Here is a 26,265-nt window from a genome sequence, read left to right on the forward strand (position 1 = left end):
GTACTGTTTTAATTATTCTGTTCCAATCTCCTTCAGATTATGTAGTGTGTATGAATTCACGACCAACTGTCGGTAGTTCCTCAAGCTGCGACTCCTTTTTGGGCATGTGTATGTAAATTTCTGATGTCTGTAGCTGTCCCACGTGGTGCGTTGTCCGCACGTCAGTCAGTTGTCAATTAGGTGCTTGTAATGGAAAAGCAATAGAAGCTGTCTATTGAATTTATGTGTTTAGCAAATGTCTGCCTAATTTATACACCTTTTGTTTGCACAGTCTACAAAAGTGGTCAGGGAACAGGGGTAAATTACCCCAAATGGGGTAAAAATGAAATTCCTGGGGGTAATGCTGCCGATTCACATGCTGTACGTTGGATTGTAGACCCATTTAAATGTGAAATTGCTGTTGTACCAGAAGAGCCTCAAGGGTTGGCAGTGGCACTTCTTGAGCTTCGATGCAATAATGCACATATTGCATTTGAAAACAAAGCAGATCTGTCATATTTTTGGATGTCAACAGCTGCAAAGGCATTCAATATTGCACATGAGGAGGCAGTCAAAAAATTGCTGTCTTTTGCAACAGCCTACCTTTGCGAACAAGGATTTTCCACTCTAACGAACATAAAAACAAAGCAGAGAAATTGATTGGATGCTGAAGACTGTATCCAAATTGTTCTGACATCAAAATGCCCCAATATTGATGCTCTCGTATCAAAAATGAAGCAACATCATTTCTCCGAAACCTGAAGTTTCGAAGTTGAAGCTTTCAAAGAAATTTTGAATTCCAATTAATAATATATGATTTTCTTCCTTTCAAATCAAGGGGGTAACTTCGGCATATCTAAATATATTTGGGGGTAAAAGGTAAAATGTTTCCTGACCCCAGGTCTACAAGAAAAACGCATACCAATGTTTTCTATATATGTGTATTGGATCTTTCTGCTTTCATAATTATATACCTGTGTACATCTAGTGATGAAGAAAAGCTGATAGGAATGTAACTTGTTGATGTGTTTTGGAACATCATATCTGTTGAACATGTTTTATACTTGTTTCTTTATTTTAACTAAATATATTTTCATTGTATTCCTGTTCTTTAGTACACAAAATGAATCTCACAATGTTAATAAAACACACTTATTGTTGGACAATATCCAACAATTATCCAGTAACAAATATACTTTTTTCTCAAAGTTTTTTTTCTCTAAGAGAACGGACACCCTTTTGTTTTTACTGTATCTATGTCTAGTATCATAGTAGAGAGATTGCAGGTATTAAAAACTAGATTTTTATTTTTATTTATTTTTTCCCCACTGATGGCAAAGGTGTTTTTTTTTGTTTGTTTTTTTGTGTGGGGCACCTCCATGAAATATTTTTTGCCATATTTTCAATGTGTGATATCCAGGCAGTCTAGCTCCTGAAGAGTAGGAAAATCCCCAGGGCACCCATGTCTTTTTGTCACTTCAGTTAATTGTAGATAAAGTGGTTTTAAACTAAATTGATACTAGGCTTTGATTAGCATCCTGTTTCCATGAACACAGGAAGCTGCTCTGTTGTGGTGAACAAAATATGGTTGGGTAACCATTTCTCCTATTGCACTATTTCAGGTCAGAGAGCTACCTTCTATACAAATCTATTTGTCACACAGGCTGCATAGGACAGTGGGTTTATCTTACTCTTATAGCTGTAAAAGTTTGCTTTATGAAATACATGTTTAAGAGGCCTTTTTCCAGTAAGTGATACACTGCTCTGTGTTTATTTAGCTGCCACAACTTATAAAAGGTCCTGTTATGGACTGGTGTTTCAATATAATACAGACTTATATTTCTGGTCTGCTTCAGTAAGATGTTTACAAGGAACCTTTTCCTTTTATATCAAGTTCAGATTTTACCTACAGATTCTTACTTTCTGTTTTTAATATTGAAAAATAAATGATTTATCTCTAGAAAGTCTATTTACAACTCTGTGCACAAGAGATATGTAGTTAGCTCTGAAATGTATACTGTTTTGGAGGAAACTTTCCCAGTTACCACTAGCCAAAATCTTTTAAAATTTCATCAAGTAGCCAAAATTTGTGGTCCCTAGTTTTGTGGCCCGGGTTTGAGCTTTAGGAGAAGTTTGTTGAGCCCTGTCTTTGCTTAATATATCTGATATAATTTGTCCTTGTTGGGGATCTGGTGGGCTTGCAAGATTATCATTGTTACTGTGCATATCACAAATAAAAGTTGTGCTGTTTATATTCATGCATGAATGATGTGCCTATGTAGGAAAATTGTAGTACATGCATTCTCCCTCTGGCTGTCATGGTAATGGCTAAACATTAGTGACATACCGGTCTTACAGGGGGGAGGGCCAAGCCCTAGACATCATGCCCTGAAATATGTAATTTTGTTTAATATAGCATTATACATGTCCCTCCTTTAAGGCTTGCATTTCCCATTTGCAATTTAGGTTGGAATGTAGAAATATGGTATGGTTTTTAATTTTCACATATCTTATATAATGTGCTAATCTAAATGAATCTTGTCTGCTTGACACTTTGGCTTTAGTTGCTGATTTCCAACACTTTATCATAATACTGAGTTTGGCAGAACTGTTCTGATTTGCAGAACCTAAAAGGGGCAGGTATTGTAAAGCAACGAGCATCTCTAACAAATTTGGATGGTGTTGCTTGGATTTGGCTGGATCGATGTTGGCTTACTTTTCACGTCTCATTCACACATATGCATTAGGAGAATGGGCGAAAGAGCATGAAAAGTAACTTGTACTGTAGGCAATGTAATGCATTTTTTTAAACCATGTTTTACCATGCGCAATCTATTGTACAGGTAGCTCATGTGGATTCATGAACAGGGGTGCAGAGCCAATCTGAGCTTCAACTGTCTGTAATAAAGTTGGCCATGTTAACAGCTGCAGTGTAATGTCAGCTCAACACTGAACAATCTATTTTACCATCATGCTTCATATTTACCGTATTTGCCGGCGTATAAGACGACCCCCAACATTTCCACTCAAAATATAGAGTTTGTTATATACTCGCCATATAAGACTACCCCCTCTGCCGCACACCTTCCACACACCAAATAAAACGTAAAAGAACATCAGATTTGATTTCAACATGTTAATTTATATTCAAATGCCTATGACATGCAGGAAAACTGTCACAAGGCTGTATGTTATCAAACATGTACAGTAAACCTAAAACAGTGCAAGTTTATTTAATGTAATTCACTAGTCAATGATAGAAGGAAGATAACAAATGCTGTATTGTACTGTACAATGGTGCAGTACTGTGGTTGGCTGTTGGCTGTATACAAAGCCTGATTGGATTGGTCCCTGCTCCCTGTCTGCCCTCCCTGTCAGCAGAACGGGCCAGTCACGCCGAAAAGGCTGGCACCCCTTTATCGCTGCTGATGCTCGCCGCAGCCACGCTGATGACCCGCCGCGGCCGCACTGGATACTGTGCGATATTGGACCCCCCCACTTGGAGGCATGTTTTTCAGGGCAAAAAAGTCGTCTTATACGCCGGAAAATACGGTAAATGTTTACCTAATGGTGCTTTAATTTTTTCTTCTCTTAACTAATATACACAGCAATACCTTCATCCTGGGAAGCCGTTTTTAAGTGCATGCGTTTGTTTACTTTGCGACACAATTGTTTTTTGTTTTTTTTTTATGTTAAAAGTAAGGTTTCCGTTTGTGAATTAGTGTTCTGTGTTGCTGTGTAGTTGGTAAGGCAGGAATTTGAGTTTTTAATGTGTTTTTGTTGTTTTGTTAGTATGTCTTGTGACAAACAAACAAGATCTGCAGTAATGTCTTGAGAAATTGCTCAAAGATGTTGATGCATTAGTACTCAAGGTGTCACAAGGCTCCTCCTAGATTGATTGTGTTGAGCAGTCTGTCAATTGCTCTAAAATTAAATAACAGACACTTTAGTAGCTTCTTTAAAAGTCTAGTAGCGTTTGGTCACTGAGCATGGTGGGTCAGAATCCTTCTACATACAAAATAAACTCTTGCATTATTTCAATATCTGGAATTAAGATTATATGTTGCGTGTATATGTATGTGTGTGAAAATATATATATATATATATATAATTATGTTATCTACTATATAAATGCCTAGTGGCGTGTGTGGGGGGAAAAAAAAAACCAAGCTGCTGGGCAGAGTTATACACTGACCTATATATTTCTTGAAGGAGAAGTGACAGTTGGGAGTGGTTGGTGGTTGCCGGGGGTGACAGTGGGGAGTTTTTAACACCTTAAGTAGCTTGATGAAGGATGTGGCGATGAAGATGAAGGACGAGGTGATGGAGAAAAATGATGAGGTGGTGACATGTGGACAAAACCACATTAAAAAAGGCGCTTGCGTCGGGAAGGAACGCTCTTCCCCTGAGGAGGCCTGGGCTAGGCCCAAATGCATGACAAGAACCTTTTTAACACCTTAAGTAGCTTGATTTGACTAGAATGCAGGAGTATCATGCATGGGTTAATGTGTGTGTATGTGTGTATATATATATATATATATAATATATATATATATATATATATATATATATATATATATATATATATATATATATATAAAATGTGTATGTGTGTGTGTATATATATATATGTACACACACACACACACACACACACACACACACACACACACACACACACACAACTCGTGCATGATACTCATGCATTCTAGTCAAATCAAGCTACGTAAGGTGTTAAAAAGGTTCTTGCCATGCATTTGGGCCATAGCCCAGGCCTCAACCACTCCCAACTGTCACTTCTCCTTCAAGAAATATATATATATTTTTTAAAATCTTTATAAACACTTTTAACAATTAACAAATTAAAAACATCTTAGTATACCAAATTTCAGCCCTTTCTGAATTTTTTTTCCCACACACACACACACACACACACTAAGAACTTAGTAGGTCAGTGTATAACTCCGCCCAGCAGGTGGCGCTGCAGCTTGGTTTTATTTTTTCCACACACACACAGACTAACACACGCCACTAGACATTTATATTATAGATATTATATTATATTTATTAATATAATATTTTTCTATTTTTTTTTTGCAGTATGAGAGAAGCATGTAATTTTTTTTTACCATTCTGGTGCAGAGAATTTTCCGTTTTCGTCCACCTCCTGATTCATGCAAACTTGTAGTCTGCTAATAATAAAATAAAGGCTCCTTCTGTGGAACACCAGTGTACTGCAGAGGTTTTCAGACAATTATAAAGAAAAAAAAATATTGAAATTTTGAAAAATATACATATTCTACATACTTTAAAAGAGCTTTCGACTCTTCTTGTTGTTTTTACACTTTTACACAAGGACTCTGATATTAATATCTAAAAATGCTTCCAGTGATAAATTTTCTCAAATAAGTTCACTTCTGGCAGGCGCCTGTAAAGTTAATTTTTGTACTTGTGGATGTTAAAAGCTGGAGCAACTCGAACATTGAGTTTAATTGTCCTCTATGGACATTCCAGGCCCCTAAAATGTACTTATATCCCACTATGAGACCTAATCATGGCAGTATCTACTCCCAGATTTAGAATTGTCAGTACAAATATCCATATATACATATGTGCATGGAACCGAATATATTGTGTTTTTAAACTACTGCCTTTATTATCTGGCTTAATTCTACAGTAAATCTAAATGAAATGCAATACAAGCTGTTTATTTGGGAAGGAATTTTGCTAAGCTTCAGGGCTTTTTTTGTTTTTGTTTATGCTTTTGGAGAATTGTACTACTTCGTGAGGAGTTCAATCTGGACACACGTGACTAGTCATGTGGTTTAGCGTGATTTGGAAAATCTCCCAGCTGACTTGGACTGTTAAGCAAAGTGAACTGCATACAGTAATTCCTTATTAACGTATTCTAAAGAGTGAAATTAATAATACAATTGGAAGAAAGAGCCTTGAACAGCCACTGTAAATCTAATAGGAAAAAGGACAATGTTTTGTTAATCTACCAAAACCTTGCTAAATCACACATGGCTTAAAATATTTTAAAAATGCATCCACACAATAATCATTGAAATAAGAAATTCCATAGTAGAACATCAGATTTCATATACTTCCACTAATAAGGTCAATAGCATGCCACAAGATTTTAAATAACAAAATAAAAAAATATATTGCGCAGTTACAGGCAATGAATGGATTTGGAGCGAGATGCCGCTAAAAACCCTCCATTAACTAAAGACATTCATTGTTAACAACCAGACATGTACAAATATACTCATCACATGTTTTTGTGTTTTTTTTTTATTTTAAACAAATTAGATCAACACACCTGAGTGTTAAATGAAAATTCTTTAAATCCCCTTTAATCCACAGGTATAATACATTGCAAAAGTATTCAGATCCCAACCAATTCTCCTCTTAGTGAATAATAAATGCTACCCTGAAATTTTGTTCGTGTGATGTTTTTTTTTTTTTTTTTATATTTCAAAAGCACTGAAACTTATTTATTTGACTATTGTCAAACGAGGACACAGTTGGCTTCCACTTCGAATCCTTAAAATAACAGCCACAGTTTTAGTTAAGGAATCGTTGTTCAAGTTGACAGCTGTGAAAATTTAAAAGCATCCCAAAGAAGGAAGAAGTAGTAATACATTTGGAAAAAAGGTGTGAAGCAATATCCAAGTATTTGGTTGCATCAGGGGGCACTGTTGGTTCAACTGTCATGAAGTGAAATATACATCAATTCTTTTGGTCCCTGCCTAGAAAAGGTTGGTCATGAAATCTATGTGCAAACAAATAGACTTGTGAGAGAAGTCCCAATGGTCAACAATCACTGAAGGAGTTAGAGTACAACAGCAGAGACTGGAGTAAAACTGAAACAGTTGACAATATCAAGAACTCTTCATAACTCTGGCCAGGGTGGCACATAAGAAGCTATTCCTTAAATTCACCATGTTAAAGCACGTCTGGGGGTATATTTACTAAACTTCGGGTTTGAAAAAGTGGAGGAGTTGCCTATAGCAACCAATCATATTCTAGCTATCTATTTAGTACAATCTACAAAATGACAGCTAGAATCTGATTGGTTGCTATAGGCAACATCTCCACTTTTTCAAACCTGTAGTTTAGTAAATATACAATCTGGATTTTGCCAAAATGTATGAGACCCAGTTGCTTTTTGGGAATATTTTTTGTAGCCAGATGAGACCAAAAGCTGCATAAATCTAATACATACTGTACCACAAGAAACTACATAGCAATAGTGAAGTTTGGTGGCGGTATTATTCTATGACCAAATGAAAACGCAGTATGCTATGAGACTACTTTTTATATCAGCAGGGACTAGGCATTTTAAGATTGAAGGAAGAATGGAGGATGCAAAATACAGGGAAAAACTGAAAGATGACTTGTTTCAGTGTGATAAAAACTTAAGATTGGACATCCTCCTGCAGAACAATTATTCCAATCAAAAGTCGAGACTAACATAGGAGTGGCTAAAGAACAAAGAGGTGAATGTCCCATGATGAACCTAGTCAAAGCTCTCAATTTAATTCAATAAAGGATCTGTGGAACTTTTTAAAAATATTGGTGCTCAAGTGTCATTTGACCTGAACAACTGGAAGCAACTGTGCCTGGAAGAATATGCCAAAATTAGTAAAATGAGAATGTTCTGACGAGTAGTAGTCCTTTTGCAAGGAACTGTATAATGTTGACTCAAAAGTAAGAATTTCCATTTTTGTTCTGTTTGACTAGAAAATAAAATAAAATAAAAAAAATAATACTCACACACTACATGCTCAATAAGGGTACTTGTCATTTTTCACAAAGTGTCTTTTGTGAAAATGTAGTAGGAAATACAGTTTTCTATTTCTGGATAGGAAAATAACTCCTAAAATAAAAAAAAGGTTGTCATTGAAGGTAATGTATGACTTGCACCTATTGGTCTGTAAGTCAAGTCAACTGTATTAGTAATTTTCCATGTAAGTGGTTGAGTATCTAAATAATTCACTGACCATTTGTCTGTTGTGGTGCTGATATATCTAGCTTGTCAATGACCTGTACAAAAAGCAAAATGAGAGATTAACTAGTATTCTGTGCATAATTTCTTTGCTAAATCACATGTAAGATATTACTGTACACGTTCCGCACGTCACTGATCATTTAAAGGTAATTTAATGCGCTGCACAGGAGGGTACACTATACAAAATACTGCTAACATATGAACCATGTTTAACCTTTTCTTTTTCACATTTAACAGACTCCCACAATAAAAAAAAAATACATAACTTTGTGGGGGTGGGAATTCAAGTTCCCTCCAGATTAGCGCCGCGATAACTATTACCATTATTACGGTAAAGTCAACCCGGCTTACTGCTCGGGGCTCAGGGAGATGCGAGAAAAAAGCCTTTGTTGAAATTACCGTAATAACTGTATTTAAGCGCACTATTACTGTAATAGTGTGCAGGGAGTGTTACTTTTTACAGTAATGCAGCTAATTGAATCCCCCCCCCCCCCACATATCTGCTTCTATTGTGTTAATAAAGCATTGTTCAACCGTTAGCGGCATTACTGCACCATGACCTCTCTTGATCTTCCTTCATTGAGGATTAAGTCTTATTCATGATCAGACTATACGTATGTAAAATTGGAATAAGCTGCCTTGTGCACAGGCTCATTCCTAGCACCACGATCAGTGTTAATTTTGGCCTCAGCTGTTGTGGTTAAACTGGATGGAGCCGTCTGTTCACCCCTTCAAACTGAGCAGCTTGATTGCTTCTGGCATGTCTGGGGCCTGTTAGTATAGCTGTGACAGGATAGACCTCCTATGCCACCATGTCTGTTGTTTTGCTGGGGACTGGCTGGGCTTGCCTTGTCACAGTCTTCGAATTGCAGAAGGGGCTTTTGCTGCTGCCACTGCTAGGCTCCTTAGCGACACCTAGAACTGCGTTGTCCTGGGTAAATCTCGCTTCTACGGTACCCCTTTGCTGGTACACCTAACCTTTTTGGCTTAGATCAGTTGCTGTGGATGGTTCCCCCTGGCCTAGCTCACTGGCAGAGCTGCAGGTAGCAGGCAGAACAGCTGACTAACAGATTAGATTTGTCTAATCTGTGGTTACAGCCGGTAAGTAGGCCTCAAGGCAGGTTTCTTAAGTAGTGATGTTTATTAGCTCAGGAAGTCCTTTTAAAGGACCGTTACATACACTAGTTTGAGGTACTGGTGATATCCAGAAAAGTACAGATGGCATTATACATTACATGGTCAAACGGGGCCATTTTTATACACATTCTGACACACGTTAGCAGGGGGTAACACTGCCCCATGATCCTAGATGGCTCCACAAAGACTGATAAATCACGTTTAATAATTAGCATTCCGGTGTAATATATCCTTTAAGCGTGGAGCTAATGCCATTTAAGCTTTTGAAAAATGTTAAATCTTTCAATTTCCTAAAACTGGGTGTTTGTTTCATGTATTGCTTACATCCTGAGTCTACATTGTTCAGACACGTTCTAAGATACAGGAAGAAAACTGATACAGGAAGAAAACCTACACAGGACTGGAAAGTAACCACCTCCTGCTGTGTTGGTCACTTCACAAGAAAAGCCTTAATTAGCATGATTAGTCTGCCTTAAGAAGTTACAAAACAAAAAGCGAATTTCCTCCCCTGGCACTCTTAGAAATACATTTCCTATACAAAAGTGCAACACAATGTAATCTACATTTTCAATTCTATAAATTAGCGCGTTGCGCTAATATTTTAAATATATTTATACAGCAAGTTATTTATAAGTGATCCAGCCACAATAGCCCATAGTTCACAGGGTAGAAACGGTCGCTAAATCATTTGAGAAACCATATGCCATGGGGTAAACCCAGCTTAATGTTTAGTGGGAGGTTCTGTGGTAAATTTGAACATTATTTTCCACAACCTTAAAAAAAAAACAAAAACAAAGCAAAACAAAAAAAAAACAAAACAGTGATTTGTGTTTCTCCAGGAATAGTTTTGCATCTCTTCAGTCAACAGACATTTTATGGGGTCTAAGCTAAGATGTTTTGAAGCTGTTCTGGCTGCTTCTGGGGCCTTAACGCTTGATGTATACACTTTTATTTCAACATTTCCTTTCTATTTGACTTACAAATGCTCTGTTGTCTCGTCTTTTTTTCAGCATTGTTTAGTGTGGTAGAGTAGTTTCTCCCTTATTCTTAATGAACAACCTGTTCTTCAATGGAATTCTCTCAAACTTGCTGTGATGTACATGTTGCGCATTCCCAACTGCGTTTACAGATAAACACAGGCAAATAATAGGCTATGTTACCCTCTCCCTACCCCCACTCTCCTTCCCAGAGAATGGGGGGTGGTTCCAATGAACAATATAAAGTAAATTCAAATGACAATTCAAAATGTGATTGCCTACCATATTTTGCTACTGGTAAACAATTTATGTGAAACCCATTTAATTAGGTGGAAAGTAAAAATATAGCTTTGTGATAAACTGATTATTATGAGTTTTGTTCCACTGCAACCTATGTCTAAATTTTATGGAGGAGTTTGGATTGTTTTCTGTACACAAGAAGACTGTACAGAAAGTTGGCACACACCTTTTTGTAGTTGTGTTGTGTATATTATTATTATTATCATTATCATTATCATTATCTTTAACTTATAAGGCGCCACAAAGGGACTGCAGCGCCGTACATTAGATATACAGAAAACAGAAACCCAAGACACAACATGATACAGAATGAACAAAAATACATACAAACACAGGTAACAAGGTAAAGCACATCAAATTATTTCTGGGACAGTTAGTGAAAGGGATGGTAGAAATCAGCGATAAGGAGGCCGAAGCTAAAGAAAACAGGACTAGCGAAGTCAGCCAAGAGGTACAGAGGGTGATTGAATAGTAGAAGGAGCACACAAGGAAAGAGGGCCCTGCTCCTGAGAGCCTACATCCTAAAGGAAAGGGGGAGACACAAATGGAGTGGTACGAACTGGGGGAGAGAGCCAGGACATGGGAGTTAGGAGGAGGGCTTGAATAAAGAAATGAGTCTCAAGGACACGCTTGAAGCCTTTGAGAGTAGATGCTAACCTGATGGAACGTGGAAGATCCGTTCCACAGCAGGGAAGCAGCCGGGGCAAAGTCCTGAAGACGGGAGTGAGAAGATGTGATCAGTGAAGTAGTGAGGCGGTGGTCACAGGCAGAGCGGAGGGGGCGGGTAGGAGTGTAGGTAGAGATGAGATTGGAGATGTAGGGAGGGGAAGATTGCTTAAGAGCTATAAAGGTGAGGAGTTTAAATTTACTTCTGTAGGGCATGGGGAGAAAATGTAGTGACTGTTGGAGGGAGACTGCAGAGACAGAGCGGCGGGAGAGAAAAATGAGGTGGGCAGCAGCATTGAGGGTAGACTTAAGAGGGTCAGGGTGAGAGTGAGGTAGGCCAGAGAGAAGGAGGTTACAGTAGTCAAGGTGAGAGATTACAAGTGAGTGAACGAGGGTTTTCATAGCTTTCGTGGTGAGAAAGGGGTGTATCTTGGATATATTCCGAAGGTGGAAGTAGCAGGATTTTGAGAGGGACAGAATGTGAGGCTTGAAGTAGAGGGAGGAATGATGATGACACCAAGGCATCGGACTTGACGGACAGACACGAGGGTAGTGTTATTAACAAATAGAGAGGGGGAGATGGGAGAGTCCTGGAAGGAGGGAAGACTATAAGCTCAGTCTTGGAAATATTGAGTTTAAGGAAATGTTGGGACATCCAAGATGAGGTGGCCGAGAGACAGCAGGAGACACGACACAGAAGGGAAGAGGTCAGGGGATGAAAGATAAATTTGGGTATCAGCATAGAGGTGGTACTGAAGGCCAAAGGAGCGAATAAGGACACCAAGAGAGTAGGTGTAGATGGAAAAAAGCAGGGGCCAAGAACGGAGCCTTGAGGAACGCCAACAGGTAGGGGAAGAGGGGGTGATGTAGAATCATGAGTAGAGGCTGAGAAGGAGTGGTTGGTGAGGTAAGAGGAAAACCATGAGATGACCGTGTTACATAGGCCTATAGATTTGAGAGTTTGCAAAAGGAGTGCGTGGTCAACAGTATCGAAGGCAGCAGAGAGGTCAAGAAGGATAAGGAGGGAGTAGTGTTTTTTGGAATTGGCGAGTAGAAAGTCATTAGTGACCTTAGTGAGGGCAGTTTCAGTGGAGTGGAGCGGTGAAAGCCGGATTGGAGCGGGTCAAGGAGTGAGTGAGGGGAGAGAAAGGCGGTGAGACGGTTGTAAACAACCTGTTCAAGGAGTTTGGAGGCAAAAGAGAGAAGCGAAATAGGGCTGTAATTAGAGAGCGAGGCAGGATCAAGGGACGGTTTCTTGATTATGGGGGAGACGAGCATGTTTAAATGAGGGGAAGATTCCAGAGGAGAGGGATAGGTTGAGGAGGTGGGCAAGGTGGGAGCAGGCCTCAAGAGAGAGGGAGCGGAGGAGGTGGGATGGGATTGGGTCCTGTGGGCAAGTGGAGGGGGATGTGGCAGAAAGAAGGGAAAGGACTTCATCTGCAGATACTGGAGTGAAGGAAGAGAAGGAGGGTGAGCTAGCAGGAGGGGAAGAAAGGAGATAGCAGCCGCAGAGGAGGGTGAGAAGGGGGATAGGGTGGGCAAGGAGGGGGGAGAGGTTGGGGTAAGAAGGGACTGCTGGGAGGTGTCATGACGTATAGACTCAATCTTGGAGATGAAGTGGGTAGCAAAGTTGACTGTAGAGAGCGTGGAGGGGAGAGGAGGAAGTTGAAGGTGGCAAAAAGCCGACGGGGGTTGGTGGATTGGGAAGAAATGAGGGGCCGACAAAGATTCATGCTGACAGCCGGGGCGAAAGAGTCAAGTGCAGTGGTAAGAGTGCAATTGTGAAAGGAGACGGCCTCATCGGGGCAAGAAAGAGTGGTGATGGGGGAGAGGCAAGAGCCCAGGGAGGAGGAGAAAGTGGTAGGATCAACTGTGTCAAGATTACACTTGGTGAGCGTAACCTTGGGGCACGGGGACGATGAGAGGGGTGGAGAGATGCTAAAAGAGAGGAGATGGTGGTCGGAGAGAGGAAAAGGTAAATTAATGAGGTTGGAGACAGTACCGAGGTGTGGAAAAACCAGATCAAAGGAGTGGCCACAGCGGTGGGAGGAAGAGGAGGTCCATTGAGAGAGACCAAGGGAGGAGGAGAGGGAGAGAAGTTTGGAGGCAGGTTCTGAGGGATTGTCTATAGGGATATTAAAGTCCCCCAAAGTGAGGGAGGGAAGGTCAGAGGAGAGAAAGTGAGGGAGCCAGGTGGCAAAGTGATCAAGGAATTGGGAGACAGGACCATGAGGATGGTAGATAACAGCAACACGGAGGTGGAATAGGCGGATAGCGTATACCTCAAAGGAGGAAAAAGAGAGGGAGGGTTCAGGGGGAAGAACCCGAAAAGAACAGCAGGAGGAGAGAAGTATGCCGACGCCACCACCTTGCCGTTTCCCAGGTCTGGGTGTGTGGGAGAAGGACAAGCCCCCAAAAGAGAGAGCAGCAGGAGAGGTTGTGTCCTCAGGGGATAGCCAGGTTTCAGTGATGGCAAGCAGGTTGAAGGATCTAGAGATAAAGAGATCATAGATGGAGGTCAATTTGTTACAGACTGATCTGGCATTCCAGAAACCACAGGATAGGGGAAGAGGAGAGATGTGGATGAGATTGTTGGGGTTGCTCGAATGCAAGGGTGAGTATGATATGGAGCGAGGGGCATGACAGAGAGAGTGTTGGAATTGGACGAGAAGCAGAAATAAGAGGGCACTTGTCAGCAGACAGGAGACGAGGGACAGGGGAGCAAGATATGGGAGAGGAGTGGAGATGGGGCAGATAAGGGGGTTTGAGAATGGGAGAGGCAGAAGGTAGAAGTGACGTGAGGGAGTAGATTACCTAGGGGAGAGAGGGAGGTGGTAGGTAGGAGTAGACCGACGCTGAGAGAAGTGCAGTGAAGGGGACAAGAGGGAAAGGGTATGAGTGGGGAAAGGGAGGAGAGAGGAAAAGGAAGAGGGGGCAGCGAGTTAGATCAGGGGCACAGAAGAGAGGAGTGAAATAGGGAGGGGGATGGGAAGGAAGAGGGGGAGTGAGGAGGAGGAAGAATATGGAAAGACAGGACATGGGAAGCAGGGGGATAAATGGAGAGGACAGAAGTGAAAGAGGAGCCAATCGTGATAAATCTAGAGAAGGTGTGGAAGAGACAGTTAAAAGTAATTGAGAATTCAAGGATGGTAAGAGCTTACAAGTGGAGTGAGGAAATGGCGAGAATGCAAGAAAGGTGGGTAAAGTGAAAAAGTGCAAAAGTAAAAGGAGAGAAAAGAGGAAGAAGAGATATAAAGTATGAGCCAGGGAATAGGAAGCTGTAAGGACAGTAGAGATACCAGATGGGTTTGTTAAGAAAAAAGTTAGATTAGACAGTGACATAGACATGAATGGAAGGCAACAGTATAACATAAGACATAATACAAGGTGCACTGAGCTGGTTATGCAAGTCCACAGGACAAGAGGGAGCCAGTTCAAAGTTCAAGTTAAGTGGAACAACAGTGTGGTTAAAAGTGGGAATCCAAACAGCATAAGAGGAATCAACAAGTCATAATACTGCAGCAGGCCAGAATAAGTGTGAGAAACAGATCAGCAGGGAGTGTCCAGGCAGTTAACAATGCAGGTGGTGAAGGATATCAGAGCTCATGGCTGATTGTGGAATGTTGTCTTCATGTAGCAGTATTTGCAGGTAGAAGGTTCCCCTCCTGTTCTCCTTTTGTTCATCTCTTGTATATCTCTTAATGTACTAACTAAATTAGTTAATACACTTGTAAGAATCCTCACTTAGAATTCTCACTAGATAAAACTTTGATTTTCTGGAGATGCACTTTTGAAGGAGCAGGAAATTTTACATGATTGAGACAACATTCTGTCCTAGCTATACACCGAGCAATAAGAACTAGATACTCTAAACTATCGTGTATTCTCAGTGGTTTTAAAGCAGCATCTTCTGTAAACTTGCCTGATAAATAGCCCTTCCAGAGATGAAGTATTAAGGAAATTGCTGTGGAATCGGTGGGTGAAGTGGGTCTCCATATGTTGGCATTAACTCCAGGCATCAAAATATCAACTGATTTGGAACAAGGGTCTGCAGTGTAAAACTACATATCTTCTGACCTTATTTACACTTCAGGCCTCAGTGATGTCATGGTTTCCAATGGACTCAACTGCATTTTCAAGAAGATTATAAAATGGTGTTCTCTACAGTCTGTAGGAAATGAGTACACTTTGAAATTTTAGGAATGTAAAATTGACATGCATTTATGCTAGACAATTATATACAATTAATAATCTGGCAATTATCCTATTTCTTATTTTCTGCTCCTCGTATAAGAATATGACCCTAAAGAGTAGGAACTTGATGATATTTTTATGGTTTTTGTTGCTGGGTTCGTGTTATCAGGGTATTCATTATTCTTTGCTGTACTTTTTAGCTTGGAATATAGCTTTACTGTGAAAATGAATATGAGCAGTTGGATGTAAACGTCTGTATGACTGTATTGTAGTGTCTTGCAGCATATATTCTTTCTGCATCCTTACTGCTTTTTCATCCATAGCAACATTCCTAAACAAGTGCATGTTTATCTAGGTTACAGACGTTGCATAACCTCATTAATAGGCTTAGAACCTTCAGGGCTGGTTCTTACCAATGTGGTATTTAGTACACTTTTAAACCACTAACACCTGAAAGGCATATAAAATATAGGAACAAGTTTCTTTTTTTTATGGGCGCATCCCCACAGTTTTTAGTACTAAAATGTTTGCTCTACATTTAAAATTTTAGAACTTATTTTGTCATGCCTTAGCATGGTACAATACAAGTATTTTATAATTGTACTGAGAAAAATGTGTGGAAAGTGGGTTCAAAAGGCACTTTAAGTGCAGGTTAGTTTTTACCCACTCTCCCAATGTGAACATACCCTCGGGGGGAGGGTTGCTCTTATCTTTGTGTATTTAGACTACAGCTTGTCAAGGGGCTCTGTTGTACTTTCAGCCTAATGGAACCTCAAAAGAGACCTTCTGAAATAGCTATCTGGTGACATTAGTTTTTACTTTTGAGATTGTTTTTCTCCTTCTGTTTTAGCAATATGAACCGTGAAGAACTGAACGTGCTGCGTATGAAAGAAAGGGAAAGGCGAAATCAAGAAATCCAGCAGGGTGAAGAGGCCTTTCCATCTACCTCTCCTCTCTTTGCTGAACCTTATAAAGTTGTAAGTGTGTTAAATATTAAATATTTTTGGCTTATAGACGGAAAGTTTTCTGCTGGATAACATCGGTATACTTTATAGCCTTTGTGCAATTCTCTTTTATTTTCCGTTACAAATGGTCTGTAGACTCTAATGGCCCTTTATCTACTCAAATATCCGTGTTTTATTGCGCTCCTTGCTGTACTGACGATGTCTGCTACAATGAATTTTCATAACTAATAGGGCAGGGTTTCAACAGGCTTCTTTGTCATTTTAGTGTTGAATACACGTGTTGTACAGCACGTTGCATGTCCTGACTTGTAGGTATGTAGTCTGTGTAATTAGTGAATCAGTGAAATTCCAGTCCCTCCAAACGTTGGGGCAATTGCTTGCAGATTAAGGAGAGGTTCACTAGCATCATGTATTTTGGTTTTTCAGGAGGCTTAATTTCGATGCCACTTTTTATTTCGTTGTGACATTTCAGTTTTGTAATACAGCTTCTAAAATGTCTGTTGCAATGTCTCCTAATTGTCATTTACATATAGGCATTATGTTGTACCTACTAGAAAATCAGCTGTTCTAAGGAATGCCAAAGTATGGGAATGTTGTTCAAATATTTTCATTGATGTGTATACTGTTTAACATAAAAATGATGTGCACTTCTGGTAACAATGCAACCTATAAATCTGTAAAAGAACATATGTAGTTTGTCTTGGCTGACTATAATTGATTTCTTCCTTTCTGATGTTTATCTCTTCTCCTGAACTCCTTTTTTTTTTTTTTTACCTTCCCTCTTTGACGCATAAGCACAAGTGGCAAGAAGATAACAATGTTCTATCCGTCATCTGATTTTATTTTATTGGCCTATGTTTCTTCCTTGTATGAAGTTGGGGGGTGTGTGTTTTTTTTTTTTTGTTTTTTTTGAAAACTAATAGACTGAATAAAGTCTGTTTCTGTGAAGTGCTTCAGTCACCTTAATAACTCTGGTGAATTTAGTTGTTTTGTTATCATTTTACTATTTATTTTTGAAAAATCTATAATTAGACATACAATACAAATTTTATTAGTAATATAGTACAGCTTCCGGGTATCTTGAAATACATTTCTCCATCTCTGTTAGTTAAGCTAATCTTTGCCCACGTAGTAATGTGAAACCACTAAGAGTTGGAGAACCCAGCAAGTTGTTACCTCACTGTGGTGTTGTATGATAACAGCTGTCCTTCAATAAATGTACTAATTTTGAATGAAATTGTTGAATTTGCTGCTCTAACATGAAAGTTTTACAGTTTTTGTTTAAATGGTAGCTTATTATATAAAATTTTCATTTTGTTTATTGGCCTTCCAAATGCTTGAGTGGGTTTTTTTCTTGTTTTATGGAATGTAAATTTTCTTTGTGTCTTTTAAAAAAGGGTTTGGTTTAAATTTGCTTTATATTTTGGTATTGTATTGACTACAAACTGTTTTACTTTTTTATTTGATATGACTATTTCAAACTTTGGATATGTATTTTTGTTTAGTAATGTACACATTGCTTTGGTATACAACTCAAGCAATGTTTATATTCACTTTGATCATATTCAATATTTAGAAATGTAAGCATATTTGTGGTTATGCTAAAACTTCAAATTAATCTATTTGCATTGTTTTTGTCTGTTTTAGACAAGTAAGGAAGATAAATTATCAAACCGAATCCAGAGCATGCTGGGAAACTACGATGAAATGAAGGAAATGATAAGTGACCGCCCTTCGCCAATTGGGATTCCCAAGCACCCTGTTCCTCCACCACCATCGGATGATAAATCTGGACAAGGTTTCTTTGCTGATCAGAGACATAGTAATTCTCACCAGAGCAGTAAATGGACTCCTGTGGGGCCCGCACCAAGCACTTCTTCTCAATCCCAGAAACGTTCCTCATCTAGTACACAAGGAGGGCACAGCAGAAGCAGCGGTGGCAACAGCAGCAGTCAGAGGCATGATAGGGAGTCCTACAGTAGTAGCCGTAAAAAGGGGCAACACGGGTCAGAACACTCCAAATCTCGTTCTATTAGCCCAGCAAAGCAGTCTGCGTTAAGTTCTAGTCATTCCCGTTCCCATGGGAATGATCATCACAGCAAGGATCGTCCACGCTCCAAATCTCCAAGGGACCCAGATGCTAACTGGGACTCTCCTTCTAGAGCACCTTCATTCTCAAGTGGACAACACTCCTCTCAATCATTTCCCCCATCCCTGATGTCCAAGTCTAGTTCAATGCTGCAAAAACCTACAGCTTATGTACGACCTATGGATGGGCCAGAATCTATGGAGCCAAAGCTGCCCTCTGAACACTACAGCAGCCAGTCTCAAGGCAATAGCATGAGTGAACTGAAATCAAATAACAAAGCAAATTTAACAAAGTTGAAGATGCCTTCCCAGCCATTGGATGTAAGTTATTACTGCATGTCTGTCCTTTCTTCTGATTTTGTAGCTTTTTTTCCCTCAAACCCTTGATCTAACTGATCTCCTTTACTTGATCATCCCTCCATCCCCCATGTTGCTCTCGTAGAACTGTTATCTACTTCAACATCAATATTGCGTTGATGTAAGCACCATGTTCTTCATTATGTAGAATAAAAGTCAAGATATTCATTACAAGATGGTCACCTATTTCTTAGTGAGCAAATATTGTGTAAGAATTTAACATAATTACTTACCCCCAATTTCCACTCTTGGGATTAAATGTAACAAGTTTTGAGTTTCTGATGGGTTTGAATAGTGGAGATGTTGCCTATAGCAACCAATCAGAAACTCGCAGCTTGGTAAATTTACTCCCAAGAGTGGAAATTGAGGCATCAAGTTGCGAATGCATCTGCATTCTACAACAAGACTCATTTGGTATCTTTGTATTATACATTCATAGAAATGGTCATTATGGCTTATCACTGGGCTGTACCAACTGATTAATGTAATCTTTAGATGCTACTTTCCTAGGTAGACAAATAGCAAATTTAAACAAATGATTGCCTGGTGTATCTGAAAATTGAGCTCTTGCTGCATACACTTGTGGCCCTGTCCTAAAATTACAGATCTGTATGATCACTTCTTTTTTTTTTTTTTTTTGAAGAGTATAACAATATTCTAATATAACTGCCATACAGCAGTCTAAGGAGCTATTGGTGATGTTCAGATTAGCTTAATCTTAACTGTCCTCCTAAAACCTTGCTATAATACTGGCCTGGTCTATTTAAAACCTCACTATACGTATTGCTTGTGATCACATAAAGCCTAGCCATAGTAATATCAATGTACAACCTAGTTGTAGTTAAGCCAACATGAGACCTAGTCAGGGCTGTAGCTTGCGTCAGCATGGTTGTAGTACTCGTTTGAATTTGGCAGGCCTAGTATACCTCATCATCACCATTTATTTATATAGCGCCACTAATTCTGCAGCGCTGTACAGAAAAACTCACTCACATCAGTCCTCTCACACACAATCGCACACGCAGCCAATTAACCTACTAGTATGTTTTTGGAGTGTGGGAGGAAACCAGAGCATCGTGAGTAAACCACGCAAACACGGGAAGAACATACAAACTCCACACAGATAAGGTCATGGTTGGGAATTGAACTCATGGACCCCAATACTGTGAGGCAGAAGTGCCAAGTCACCGTGCTGCCCTGTACAGAAGAGAAGCTTGAAAATTATGACCTCAAAAGGCAATTTCTTTTTACATTGTGTCCGTAGATTGCAGCACACTGATTCTAGTTTGAACAGTATTCTATTATTGTGTTCATAATGAGTAGAAACCTTGGAAACATTGACAACCCCATAAAGTTAAAATATTGATTCTGATAATGTCTTCACAAAGTAAAAAGGCATACATTGCTATAATTGTTTCATGTCTATTTCAGGCTTCTGCATCTGGTGATGTGAGCTGTGTGGATGAAATTCTTAAGGTTAGTAATGTTTACATATAAAAATCTGATCTTGATGTTACAGATAATAAAACAAGACCATCATAATACAATATTTTATAAGGTGCAAGCATTTTCCTAGTACTTCTTGATGATTAAAAGGTGAACAGACATTACATGTAGGAAAAAAAAGAGCTTACCTGTCTAAAGATGATGTTGTATTCCCTGCCCCCTCACACCTTCCCTTCCCATAAATATTTACTGGACAAACTCCTATTGTTCCTTAGTGATCATATACTACATGGCAAAAGTATATGGACACTAGAGAATCACATTTATATGTGCTGCTTGTTCTCATTCCTATGGAGTTGGTCCCCTCCCCCCTTGCTGCTATAACCTTTACTCTTCTGGGAAAGCTTTCCATTAGATTTTGGAACATGGCTGTTGGGGGTTCACATCCATTCAGCCACTAGAGCATTAGTAAGGTCAGACGCTGATGTTGAGGGTTAAAGCCTGGCTCGCTGTCCAGTGTTCTAGTTTATTCCAAAGGTGTTCGTTGGGTTGCGGTCAGTCAAGTTCTTCCATGCTAATCTCGGGAACCCATATATGGATGGCGCTCACTTTGTGCACAGGGCCACTATCATGCTGAAACAGGAAAGGGCCTTCCCTAAACCATTGGCACAAAGTTGGAATATACAATTCTCTAGAAGGTTATATTATACTTTAGCATTAAGATTTCCTATCACTGGAAAGAACAGGCTCCAGATCATTATTTCTCTTCCACTAAGTTTTAAAATTAGCAGTACATATTCAGGTAAAAAGTGTTTCCCTGGTATTCTCCAAACCCAGATTCATCTGTCAGACTGCTAGGTGGTGAAGTGCAATCCTTCACTCCAGAGAACACTTTTCTCATGGTCCAGAGGTGGTGTGCTCTGCACCCTTCCAGCTGACTCTTGTCATTGTGCACGGTTATCTGAGGCTTGTGCTCGGCCATGACAACACAGTCTATAAAGCTCCAGATGTACAGTTCTTATGTTGACTTTGCTTCCTGAGGCAGTTTGGAAGTAGTTTGTGAATGTTGCAACACAGTACAGATTATTTTTATACGCTACACTTTCCGTTCTCTGCGGTACCATTCTGTGAACTTGTGTGGCCTACCACTGTGATGCTGAGCTGTTTTTACTTCTAGACGTGTCCAAATCACAATAACAGACCAGGACAGCTATAGCATGGCAGAAAATTGACACGACTTGTTGGAAAGGTGCCATTCTATGCCCTTGTCCCATTGAAGCTCTGCAGTGCGACCCATTCTAATACTAATGTTTTACGATGCAGGTTGCATAGGTAGATGCTTGATTTTATGCATAGGGTGTAGCTGAAATGGCCAAACACACTAATTAGAAGTGATGTCCATATACTTCTTGCCATGTTGTGTACAACCTAAACTACAAGATGTCTTATGTATGGAAGCTTCTTATGACTTTTACAATTATATGTAAAAGTTTGAGGATTATCAAAAGTTATGGTATGAGATAGTTATGATTGTGGGGGTGTGCACCTGGCAAACTTACTGTTTATTAATACCTTTGAATTACACTTGCATTCAGCCTCTTGGCTCCTTGTAGGCAAAAATATCTGCTAACATACCAATGGTTTGCGCAGAAATGTAAGTGGCATGCCCTCTATCTGAAGGTAACTTTTGATCCAGTTGTCATTTTCAGGAGTCTCACTGTGTGCCTGTTGATATACAGGTCAATGACAATAATATCTAGGAGTCTTCACGAACTACAAAGCATTAGTAATGTTCAAGGTGCTATGGGAAGATTGGATTTGTATGTGATGTTTTCTAAAAAATAATGTCATAGCGTTTAGACACTTCCACACATACAGATAATGTTAGGAAGCACATGTGCATAGGCAGTAAATTTATACATCGGCACATTAAGGCACATGAACAGTGTGTGTCATGTCCAACTTTCCCTGTACACTAATGTGTTGTAATGATAATGTATAATGTTTTGAGCCTGTGCATTTCTCACTAATGATCCATTACTTGGTATGTTCCAAACCTTAAAACCATGGTGCATAACACAAAACCTTCCCCTCTGTGTGATAATCACCCTGTGCATCTAAGGAATTGATATAAAATAATCATAATAGTAGCGTTCTGTAGGAGCACACAGGGAAATGTTGATCAGCCTTTATTTGATCAATGTTTAAGTGTCGCCTTGTATTTCTTTGTTTAACTTAGAAATGTGTGTTTTGTGGTTTTGTTTTTTTACACAATCTATTTTTAGGAGATGACCCATTCATGGCCTCCCCCACTGACTGCAATTCACACCCCATGCAAAACTGAGCCCTCAAAATTTCCATTCCCAACAAAGGTTGGTTCCACTGTGCTATTTGTTTTTAGATGTTTTATTCACGTACATTATTTGAATTTTATTTATTTTTTGTTTTTGAAAAATTTAAAAAGTGTCCAGTTGTAATTTCACTGCCTCCTAACATTTTCATGTTGTCTTTTCTCCATATAAGAAGAAAAATGGAGAGGGGGCTGTTGTGTTATAGAAGACCATGGAAATTTCCTCCATTTCACTAGTGTTGAGAGGAATTGGATAAATAAAAATTACTAATAGGCAAACTGTGCATTTTTGTTTTATCAGGAAATGTAAGATTGTATAAGGTGACATGAACTTCTCCAGCTAAGAATGCTCTGTCAATGGGGAACCGCTTCCTCTAGTACATATTTCCACTGCAGTAGTACCTTGTGGAACTACAGTGTATAAATAGGGCATTTTTATTAAAATTGAAAAGCTTAAAGCAAAAACTACTATCATTGGGGCATATTCAATTAGCTCTGGAGATCGCATTTACGCATTACATAAGGTAATACGGAACTGCAACAATGCAGATTTTCGTCCGCAACACTATGGGGTGCGAAGGGAAATCAGCGTTTTTGCTGTATCCCGGATTACCATCGCGTGCTGCTCCTAAGCGTAACCGTGATCTCCAGAGCTAATTGAATACCTCCCATTGTGTTTTTTTTTAAATTTAGAAATATGTAACATTGTAATGGACTACTACTGTTTTGTAACTACAATCTAAGTTGTATCAGAATTTTTTTTTTCTTTTTTTCTTTTAAGGAATCGCAACTGTCAAACTTTTCCACCACTGATCAAAGTGAGTATGTTGTTCCTCTAAAATAAAGCTTTGAGCGGTTTGTGTTTCCTTTATTTTGTTGTACAGCTGTGTGGCTTATAGTTGAGGAATTAAATTTGGAACAGGTTAGTACATCTGCCTCACCGCACTGGAGTCATGAGTTCAATTCCCAGCCATGGCCTTTGTGTGGGGTTTGTATGTTCTCCCTGTGTTTGGGTGGCACTTCTCCGGGTGCTCCGGTTTCCTCCCACACTCCAAAAACATACTAGTAGGTTGATTGCTGATTTTACATTGACCTTAGCCTCTCTAGGGGGGCTAGACTGTAAGCGGCTCCATTGGGGCAGGTACTGATACGAGTGAGTTCTCTGTATAGTGCTGCAGAATTAGTGGCGCTATGTAAATAGCCGATGATGATTATGATAGAGAGATAGTGTGTGTGCATAAAATGTGAGTATATAGAATAGTATGAGTGTATGATATAGAACTAACTAGAACTTTTTCTTTCAACATCCTTATCATTGTAACAACCTGTTGCTGATTAGTGAAAACTTTCCAGCTTTCATTCCCCTTACATTTCTTAGGAAATATAGCTTGACTTATGTTTTACTATTTGTTTTTTTTGGTTTTTTTGTTGCTTTATTTAATATGCCTACTTTATTTAAAATTTACAGAAAGATACAATACTTCAACGAAAGCCTCCAATGGTCATCCTCCTAAATCGTAAGTAGTGTCCTCATTTGAAAAATACATATATATGCTTAAACAGATTGTGTTGGTAAAAGAAAAATTATCCATTGTCCTCATATTACTTACAATACTAATGGTAAATCTGCTTTACTAAGGGAATAATATTTTTAAAACTTGTGCCAGTGGGGGTGGAGGCAAATGTCTTGTATAGGACAAGTCCTAAATTGCTAGCTATTGGCATGGTGTGTTGTGTTCTCCTGGATTAAATGACTCGGTATAAATAGATCACAGGGAGTTTTACTAATGCCTTTAAGCCGGCAACAACCTTTTATCCTGAAAGAACACTTGTTGTCCTATTAATTCTTAGTGGATACCTTTTTGTATTTGAACATCTATTTTGAGACCAATTATTTACCAAGCAAGAAAACTTAACTTGGCAGCTTTAAGTGCATAAGTCCATACTGCTACTGTACTAGTACAGCGTAAGGAAACGTTCACTGTAATATTTGTTTTTATATTTTTATTTCACCCCACAAAAGAGCGAAAAAGATATCTGACTTGATGTTGTCACTTATTATAACAGAATATGAGAGCTTATGAAATTTTGGTCAAAGCAGTTGTAAGGTTAAAATTAGATTACGATTGTATACATGTTAGACTACCTGGTCGCGCTTAAACAAACTTTGCCAGTGACATTACTATTTAAACTCTTGCAGCAATTTAAAGGAAGACTTGATGATTACCACCAGTGAAGAAAGTGATCTAGATCAGGTACATTTAACTATAGAGAGATATTTGTGTATGTTCTTTAATTTGCTTAATGCAGTTTCACTTGAAAATTCAAAGCGCTAACTGATGTTGCGTTTTGTGTGTAAACTTTTCATATGCTAATAAACTATTGTCTATGACTGAAGAACCACTAAAATAAAAAACTTATCAATATCTGCCTCGGCTCTACAAACACACTACTTTGTGAAGCCCTGCTGGGGAATGTGTTTCCCCATGGCAAAAGTGAACACGTACGGGTATCTAAATCTACCACATCTTCCCTGAGCTCTCCCCTCTCTCGCATGGATGTCCCAGTGGTCTCTAAATCTCAGCATGTCTGAGCTTATCATCTTTTCTTCTCCCAGAGTCAACACATCACCTGAAATCTCTCTCTCAATCAACAATGTCACAATTTCTTAAGTCTCCCTGCATCCCTTAACTCCTTTCTCTGATTTACAATCTCTCTCCCAGTCCTGTTGCCTGCACTGTATAAATATTGCTAGAGTATGTTCTTTTCTTACTATTTTTTTTTTCCCTGTTCGTTTCCCACCTTGACTACTGCAACCACTTACTACATGGCTTTCCTGTCACCCTTCTGTCTCCTCTTCAATCCGTCCTAAGTACCATGGCAAGACTGAGCTTCCTGTCTTGTAGCTCCATATCCACTACACTGCAAATCCGTAAACACGGACTCCCCATATCCTTCAAAATTCAATTATCATTGATTTGTAAGGCGCCACAATGTTCAGCAGTGGCAGACAGTGGGAAAAACAGGACATGCATAAAATGGGGACAAACATTGGAGACAACATAAGTGCATGTATGAAAACGAGGGTAGGCAGGGCCCAGTTCATGAGAGAGCATACATTCACCCTTACCCACAAAGCACCAACTAACACTACCTTTTAATATATTTAATCTCAAAATCATTTGCCTTACGTCATCTTAGATCTGCCCTGCTCCCACTGGAGCAGGGCTCCCACTGCTTCACATCTGCCTGTATTTTATCAACCTTTTATTTCCCTGTTTTTATATATGGCCTTTACCCCCACTGTCTGTCACTTAAAGTGTAAATAGTGAATGTACAACACAACATAACCACTATACAATTTCTGATACTGTCTCTGTAATTGTAGTGTTTTTACTGAACGCTACTTTTCCTTAAGATTGGTAAAAATTGACGCTTTTGTTTTTCTGTTTTTGCTAAATTTAGTGATGGTTAGCAGTTCAGACAGGTGTGCAAGCATCTGCTGAGCACTGATTCACTCCTGCTGTAGGGGAAGAGAGCTTGCTGCACATGTTGTAAATAATTCTTGCACTTACAAAAGTCTGAAATACACCATGATTAATGTTGCAGTGGCTGCTATATTGCTATGCATTTAATTGTTTGGGATATTTACATATCACCTAAAAATGTAGTGTTCTTTTCTCCTGCAGGATTGTGATAAAACAGTACCAACCAACACACCCGGAAGGTAGGTTTGCAAAGAGTTTCATTTAGGTTTTGGAAGTTGAGTTGTCTATATCATGAATAATT

At 39.2% G+C, this 26,265-nt stretch overlaps 1 protein-coding gene across 5 annotated transcripts in view; it reads left to right on the forward strand.

Moving 5' to 3' along the window:
- The window catches only part of AFF4 (ALF transcription elongation factor 4), an 88,433-nt gene that overhangs the window by 31,377 nt on the left and 30,791 nt on the right, over positions 1–26,265 (forward strand). For 2 of the 5 annotated variants that reach the window (XM_075209708.1, XM_075209710.1), the window contains exons 3-10: positions 16,121–16,247; positions 17,883–18,644; positions 20,112–20,156; positions 22,412–22,498; positions 23,258–23,294; positions 23,945–23,993; positions 24,677–24,731; positions 26,148–26,203. In XM_075209708.1, the coding sequence (XP_075065809.1) occupies positions 16,125–16,247; positions 17,883–18,644; positions 20,112–20,156; positions 22,412–22,498; positions 23,258–23,294; positions 23,945–23,993; positions 24,677–24,731; positions 26,148–26,203 (1,214 nt within the window). In that variant the 5' untranslated portion in view covers positions 16,121–16,124. The remainder of the gene's footprint in view (positions 1–16,120; positions 16,248–17,882; positions 18,645–20,111; positions 20,157–22,411; positions 22,499–23,257; positions 23,295–23,944; positions 23,994–24,676; positions 24,732–26,147; positions 26,204–26,265) is intronic. The other 3 variants (XM_075209709.1, XM_075209711.1, XM_075209712.1) reach the window with 2 other exon arrangements.

The sequence above is a fragment of the Mixophyes fleayi genome, chromosome 4 (assembly GCF_038048845.1).
Source record: "Mixophyes fleayi isolate aMixFle1 chromosome 4, aMixFle1.hap1, whole genome shotgun sequence".
NCBI classification, from domain to species: domain Eukaryota; kingdom Metazoa; phylum Chordata; class Amphibia; order Anura; family Limnodynastidae; genus Mixophyes; species Mixophyes fleayi.